The following is an 8,406-nucleotide window of genomic DNA, read 5'->3' as shown; positions in this document are numbered from 1 at the left end:
AACCATTGACTTAAAACATGAATTAAATTGTCCCACATTTGTCAGGAAAATGCATCTGTGGAATGAGTGGTGGAGTTGGGTACATGCTTCAGACAGAAAATTTCAAGATGAATTTTTTTCTCTGATTTAATACTGTTAATACTGTTTAATACTGTTAACTGTGGTTATTGAACACCATCTGGTGCAGAGAGAAGAAAAAATATGATTCTTTGGGTTTTCCATGAAACCAAAACCTTTTGGTTCTTCTATAGTAAAACTAAAAACAGTTTTACCCCCTTTTCTTTAGGTAAAACTTCATTAATTAAACCAGGTCTTGATTAAAAGAAATAAATCAAGGATATAAATCATTTGTTTTGTTCCATGTAGGTTTCTAACGTACTAGACCCTCTCAAATCTCTTTCCAGGTAAATGTGTTTTTATGGAAGTAACTGATACGTCGTTGTCACTGAATAACAGGTTAGTGGATGAATTACAACACTTGAAATAGTTCTTCTTCTGGAGAAAATCACTTACAAGTTAATTAAATTCATTTTACCCTCACCTACCACCTGGATTTATGCAAATCAGTGCATTTAGGTATGAAGACAAGGTCAGATCGAACACCCGAATAGAGAAAAACGGGGATTTAAGTGATTTTAAGCATGGCTGTTGGTTGAACAACAGGATGTCAAATAAGCACTGGTTCCAACTATTGTATGCAGAATAGCATCTCCGAACACAAAACAAGCAGATGGTCTGCAGCAGCAAAAGATCTCACTCCTGTTAGCGGAGAGCAGGAAACTGAGGCTACAATTTACACACACATTAAAAACTGAACCGTCTTCATTTTATCTCCACATTCAGATGATCAGAATTGGACTGAAACATCATTAAAAAAAAACCTGGATCCATCCCACCTTGTATCACAGCTTAAGGCTGCTGGTAATGGTGGTGAAATTGTGTGGAAGATATTTTCTTGGCACATTTTACCACAAGTACCACCTTGGCATCATTTAACCACCACAGCCTATCAGAGTCCTGCTGCTGACCATGTCCATCCCTTTCTGAGCACAGTGTAGCATCTTCTGATGGAAACTTCCAGCAGGATGATGCACCATGTCACAAAGCTCACATCATCTCCACCATGACGATGAATTCACTGTCCTCCAACGGCTCCACAGTCACTAGATCTACATCCAGCAGAGCAGCTTTGGGATGAGGTGGAACGGGAGATTCTCATCATGGATGTGCAGAAACTGTGTGATGCTTCATGTCAACATGGAGAAATATCTCTGAGGAACGTTTCCAACACTACGATGAACCATGACATCAAGAATTAAGACAGCTCTGTAGGAAAAAGGAATAGCAAAGTCAACCTAATAAAGTAGCCAGTTTTTATGCCCGTTAACGTTAGAAGTGATCTTTAAATTGTTTTAAATTAAATTGTTGGAAAGTTTATTTTGATATATGTCCAATAAAATAAAATTTAAAAAAAAACATACAAAAAACAAAATAAAAACTGTAAAAAGAAACAACAAAACCAGACATACTCGAAAAGGAGTGGGCAGAAGTAAAAAAAAAAAAAAAAAAAAAAAAAAAAAAAAAAAGACTTATTAAACCCCCCCTGTTGCTATCAGTTTTTACTGTATGTATTCATATACATATACATACATGTGTTAAATAATATTTCCAAATTTTTAACTGTTCTTTACATCTGTACATAAAGAAAGAGACAAATAAACAAACAACAACAAAATTGACTTTCTTCTGCAGCCATGTACCTGGCAAATATTAGGTTTTATACAGTTTTTTTTTAATTTTATTATATTTGGACATTGCTTCAACTCTTGTTTTACCCATTCCATAACTTTACCCCTCGTACCGAAACACAGAATCCCATCAGCGTTGTTCTCACCCTGTGTGTTTTTAAGTTAAATTTTCCCCTGAGATTATAAACCTCTTTGTTTTCCCAGAACAGTGTTTGAATGCTAAATGGTAATAAGTTATTTTTTGCTTTGTACTATATTTGTGCTGTTTGAAATTCAACAGAGTCCATAATCTTTAATAAATTTTATTTTTAACATGGTTATACACTGGTTCACTTGTAGGCTACTTATGTACAGTTGTCTTCAAATTTATTCAGACCCTTTCATCAAAGAAAAGGCTGAATTTACAACAGTCACTCAAGTAACTAGAGACTAAAAATGGACAGTAACAAAAAAAAAAAAAAGAGGCTAAATTATAGTTATTTAGTGAAACAAGACACTGTTTATTCATTTAACTGATGAGGGGGGGAAATGAGAGCACTCTTCTAATGAACAGCGGGACAAAATACCTGTCAAAGGGTGCAGAAGTCTGAGAGGAACAGAAAACCGCTGAATGTAGTGGAAACATTAAAGGATTGTTCAATAAAATATTAATTCATGACTGATGTGACATGTATTATTTTATCATAGTTGTTTGCTTTTTGTAAAAAAAAAATCTTTCAATTGAACCAGAATTAGAAAATAATGAAAAAAAACATTTTTATTTATTATTAATTTAGTCAATTTCAGCTTATTTCATATCAGCATTTTTCCTTCTTTGACAGGGGGTAGGAATAAATCTGAGGAAGACTGTACATGAAAAATTTTGTCATTAAAATGAAGAAATAAGGGAACTTACTGCCCACTGAACACAGCCTGCTGAACTCTGGATAAACAGTCATTACAAACAATATTTTTCCATTAGGCTAATCAAATTAATCTGATAAATATAACCAGTGGTCACGTCATTTTATGTAATCAGTAAATGTCGTGCGCACTAACTTGCATCACCAGCAGCTTGGTGCGCACAGGTGTTTCCTCCCCCTCGTGACTGCCAGTGTGGAACTCCCACCATTGTTTCAGGACTTCACACAGAGCATTTCCACTTTTCCAGCACCATGCTTCGGGACACATACCAGCAACACACGAGCCCTATGAATGGTGACAAGAGTCAGCAGCTACGCGCGGTTTGTTCGTTCACCTTTCCAGCGTTTTCACGGCTCGTTCTGCGCTGCAGTGACAACTTTTACCTTTTTACTGTGGATCGTTCAGGAATACAGCGCGTGGACTCTGCTGCAAGTCGATAAAGTGTGCGTGGGGGGGTTGATATGTGGATGTGCAATTTCCTTTTTCCCTCGTCGGGGGGTCTAATTTCTCACAGAGGTCGTTGGAAGGTTTGAGAGACTTTACGCGCAAGCTCGTCTTCGTCCACAGATCGGGACACGGTGGTTTTTCCGCACAGTTGGGATGGCAGAAGAAATCCTGAACGATCCCTTCCCGGATTTAAATGAGCTGGAAAGCAAGATTGGGAGGAAAACACCGGAAAGTCTTCTGGTCTGGATGAGAGATGCAGCAGACTGCGAGGACGGCTGGAAGCCTGACGCGCAGGACAGACAAGACCACAACTCCCTCTGCTACAGCTTATCTGACAAAATCAGCAACTTGAAACAAGAGATGGTAAAGCTTGTTGTACATTAAATTTCTATTTTTGCGTGTTTTGTACACGCTGTGCTGCTGAAAGGACCTGCTCTCAGTCGTGCATCTTGTCATGTTTTACCAAAGTCACAACTTGCTAGACTTGTTATAGCAGCCACTTTGTTTGCTTTGCTGCGCTGAGCTGCAGAAACGTCAAGTCCTCTGAGTGTCAGGATACACTTCACCTGCTCATTTGTTTTTCTAATGACAGATGCTTTCACCTGTCTCCTCAGCACACCCCTCATCTGTCTCCTCCTTCTCCTCCATTCAGTTCATTCAGCTTTCTGGCAGGATTCCTTTTCATTTTTCCTTCCAAAATATTTATCTTCTCTGAGTTATAGTGAAATGAACAAACAAGAAGACTCACTTCTACAGACAGTAAAGGTTTTGTTTTGGAGATCCTGAGGAAAGCCACATCTGTTGTAAATAAGTTCATAGTGTACCCACACACCTTGTTGTGTCTCACACACACAGAGGTGTCTTCGCTCTGCTGATGTGAGGATCCTGCGGCAGCTGGTGGCTGTGCATGAAGGCATCGAGGCCATGCGTTGGCTGATGGAGGACAGAGGCACTTTAACCAGTCGTGGCAGCAGCTTAATGGGAAGCCTGAGCAGCCTGGTGACTGTGGAGGAGCATGGGCCTTCAATGTCTCCCTGCAGGTACGTGAGCCTGGCAGGTGTACATGGGCATTTTAATGAAAAACTAAAGAAATATTGAAGTGAAATCATGATTTGCTTTAATTTTACTTAACTGTTGAAGAGAGGTGGGTCATTTTTATAATGTGGATAGTAAAATATATCTGAGAATAAAGGTGAAATCACAGCAGGTTGATTAAAACTAAGCATCTGTAACCAGAGGCGCCGCCAGGAATTTTGGGCCCTATGAAAGACAATGGCATAGACCTCACCACTTTGCAAATTTAGATTTTTGTTTTTGCTTCAATTGCTTCAAGCTGACTTAAAAAAAAAAAAAAAAAAAAAAAAAAAAAAGCTTTTCGTTGGAATAATAAAGATCTAGGGCTGTGTTTAACCTTTTATGGGGCAAGTGACTATTTTTGATCACTTTGTTTCCTTTCATATTTAGCATGAAACTTTGTTTTTGTTAATGTAACAGAATGGATATCTTGGTTCATACCAGAAGGACAATTTTAGGTTAAAATTTCTAATTTGAAGGTATTTCTTTGAGGGTTAAATCACAGTGCAACTAGGTTATTTTGAGGTTAATGGTTTATCAGTTTATATTACTGCTATATTTTATTACAACTTTTAAATTTAATGTTTTTAATGAAGGTTAAATGATTTTCTAAGATAGTTTGTACATCTTTTTGGGCCCCTATCAAGTCATGGGGCCTTTAGAATCTTCCTAACTTTTCCCCCCCATATGGCGCCTCTTCCTGTAACTCACCTGTAAAGTCCCACCTGTGCCATTATTAATTCCTGAAAAACTCAAGTTTTTACATCTCAAGAAAAACCTTTTGAGACTTTAAAATGACTGCCTAACACCATTTTCCTCATTCAGGATAAATAAAAGTGTTCATGTGGTTTGAGGCCAAATCCCTCAACTGGGCCAAGTCCCAGTGGCTTTGAAGAACCAGTGAAAAAGAGGTGAAAGCAAGCTATAAGGAGAAGCTAGCTAAGAGCTAGCTCTGAGCAAGCATTTCACTCCAAGTGATTATGGGAGCAGCTGCTGCTAGTTGCTTGGCCACATCCTGGAGGCAGGCAGCAAGCGCTCACCCAGTCCAGACCGAGTCCTGGTAGCTAGCAGCTGCTTGAGCCCCTAGCTTAGCCATGTTGAGCAGCTGCTAGCTTCCTGCTAACTTCTTGAGGTACGAACAGAGGTGTATAAAGTAGAAGTAGAAAATATAAGTCCTGTCCAGCGGCTCTTTCCAACCAGTTACTAAACCATGTGAAATTAGTTAGCTCAGCTCCACTGCAAGGTAGTTGAGCCTGCTAGTGAAAACCCTTGTTCTGAATGCATTGGTCAACCCAAAAACATGGCAGGACTCTGAATTAGTTTTACTTCTACTTTATACACCTCTGGGTACGAACTTTGACTGGTTTTGACACTTTGGCTAAGTTAGCATCTGTCTTGCTTCCAGCTACCTCTCTACTCTCTTTCCAGTAGTGATGGGAAGTTCTGCTTATTTTAAAGATTCATCTTTTTTTACTTGGGTCACTTAGAACGGTGTTTTTCAACCTTTTTTCTTTTTTTAGCCAAGGCACAATTTTTTTTCACTGAAAACTCACAAGGCACACCACAAACCAATTTTTTTTTTTCTAAAAAGCCATATTGTTAATATAAAGACATCTTGTCAAAGTGTCTTGAATAGAAATAAGATAAACACAAGAACAAAAGGAATTTTATTTTGCGTCACCAGGGCCTCTTTGGATGAACACAGAGCTCCTTTTTAGACCAATCAGGTGAAATTGGATAATTTCTCAGGGCACACCTGATGATCTATCACGGCACACTGGCTTTGAAGAGTCCGCTCTTTAAGCTCCCAAATGGATCTTCATTTAGTATCACTAAGTGCTAAACCTTTTGTCTAATTTTGTTTCTTTTTTGTTTTGCTTAGATTTTTTTCTTTTTTTTTATCATAAGAGCCTCATTTTTGTGCTTTTTAAAAAATTTTTTTTTAAAGAAATGTTGTCAATTTAATTTTTTAATCATATGTTTTAAACAAACAACTGAACATAAAACCACACTGTGTAAATCAAGTAAATAAAGACCAAAATCTGAACAATAAGACACTGTGATTTGCTAATTTTTCATTTTTTTTCCGGACACATTTCGTAATTTAAACTTTGCTCGCTTTTCGCTCTGTGCACCTGGTCTAGACAACTTTCCCCATGTTTTTAAAGAGACCTTTTCCTTATTTACATAGTGGCATGATCCTTGCCTTTACTCATATGGAATTGACCTCATGGTGTGCCCATCAAGATGAAGTCCTGACCCTTCTAATGATTTGGCTCTCTTAGACAGGAGTCAGTTCTTCTCGTTCATTACAAAGAATCAGCCCTTTGTTCATGAATGACGTCACAACTCTCCAGCCAGTAAAACTAAGTCAAGTGATGAGTCTTTATGTATTACTCTGTCACTTACTCTGCTAAAGTCCTGTTGGGTCTCTTAACTGAATTAATCATGGTGCACATCCAAACCAGCCAGGGTATTGAGTTGATATCCAGTTGCTGTGATGTGCCATAAGCCCAATGTAGCAGTGACGCTCCAGGCTAGAACAGGAGGTTGTGGAATGCTGCTCTTCAGCCTCAGGATGTTGCAGGGCAGTGATGAATGCACATAATAAATACCAGTTTGCCATCAGAACCAATCATAAGCACAGTTTCAAAGTCAGAAAGTTATGTAGCATTGCTTTAACTTGTAATTTCACCAGTTTCTCACAGCGCGTTGTCTGGAATCATGAACAATGAATCAGCAAATCATTTCACTTCCAGTCTTTATTATTCTCTTCTAAACTGAAGCTAGAATTAAATGAACATTGTGCAAGCTGCAATGAAAGTTAGCAAAAAGTAGGACAGATAAACCTGGACTTGAATTTAACTTTGATAAATCCTTGTAAATGTCCATAAAATTATATCTATTTCAAATGTGTAACGTGACGTGTTTCTAATGGTAAAATAAGTTCAACATTTTTAACATATTTGCTTGTAGAGAAATTTAAGTAAAACTGAATAAGGTGAGTGTAATTAAAAATTAAGCATTTGAGTTTGTTTTAATGTGATTGAACACTTTTAATTATTCCCACCCACAGAGAAAGCCCAAGTCCGGCCTTCCCTCAGGATTTAAAGGAGACCACCAGTGAGAAACCATCAGATCAAAGACCACCTTACACCGACTGTAATGATTCAAGGCACTTTGAAATGTTGAGCTCACATTCAAGCAAAATAAGACCTCCAAATCCTTCCACATCCAAGTTCATAGCGAGTCATTTTTCACATGATCAGGGACAAGTTACTTCTGCCAGCAGTTTGGTTAGCGCCAATGACCTGATGCCAGAACAGCCGAACTCCAATGCAGCTCAGCTGCAAAACATCAAAAGTGGGGCTGAAACCATCAGAAGAGCTCTGCTAAGATCCAGCCGACGGAGAGAACTCAAGGTGGATTCTGCTAGTATGGCGATCAGTCGAGAGTCAGAAGAGAAAAGCAAACCACAGCCAGCTCAGGAGAGTTTGGTGGCATCTCGGAGCAACACAGCACCGGAGAAGGAGAATTCATCCGTTGAAGAGACGGTGTTGCTAGGCTATGATGCTCAGTGGCGCTGGGTGGAGTCACAGGATGATGTGACATTTTTATGATCTTCTGCAATAACTTAGATTTATAATATCTAAGTTAAAGCCACTCCCATCAACAGGAGACTGTCAGTGATGCAGCAGAAGAATTCAACTTTGATGCCCTGTGGTTAAGATGAGATTGATTCCAGGTAATTTATGTGACATGTCTGTCAATGCTTTTGTTGATTGTGTTTGACAGTTTTGTTTGTATATTTTATGACTATCAAAAGAAAACTGATTTTTTAAAAACATATTGCAGACTAGAAAATAGCAAGAGAATGAAGTTATATATTGATAAATTTTAATTTGCTAATTTTACATCAAGCTTTGTTTTTTTTTTGTCTTGCATAATTTTTTATATGACAAAATACTACTTCATTTATGTGCTTATAATTTGTTGGCCATCTTGAATTGTTTCTGTGAATTAGAAATAATGGAACAAAAGAAAAATCTAAGGACTTGTGGAAAATCGTACAATTTTTCAGATTTTTGTTTAAGAATTTTTGAGACAGATATGTACTGTAAAATAAACATGAAAATGAAAATCCTTCCTATTGCACGTGACTGACACGCAGCATAAATGTCTGAATTTAATTGGACTGAAATTAGAACAGATTAAAAATCCTGATGTGGATTAA

At 37.9% G+C, this 8,406-nt stretch overlaps 1 protein-coding gene across 1 annotated transcript; it reads left to right on the top strand.

The window, feature by feature from the left end:
- Positions 1 to 3,251: 3,251 nt before the first annotated feature.
- Positions 3,252 to 7,792, top strand: LOC306758540 (uncharacterized protein; the record flags this gene model as incomplete). Its single annotated transcript, XM_079243867.1, has 3 exons — positions 3,252 to 3,461; positions 3,954 to 4,138; positions 7,249 to 7,792. The coding sequence occupies 3 exons, from the start codon at positions 3,252 to 3,254 to the stop codon at positions 7,790 to 7,792; spliced, it is 939 nt and encodes a 312-aa protein (XP_079099993.1).
- Between the last annotated feature and the right edge of the window lie 614 nt (positions 7,793 to 8,406).

The sequence above is a fragment of the Telmatherina bonti genome (genome assembly GCF_933228915.1).
Source record: "Telmatherina bonti genome assembly, chromosome: 7".
Taxonomy (NCBI): Eukaryota; Metazoa; Chordata; class Actinopteri; order Atheriniformes; family Telmatherinidae; genus Telmatherina; species Telmatherina bonti.
Note: the sequence above shows the minus strand (reverse complement) of the source record. Positions and strands in the feature narration are given on the sequence as shown.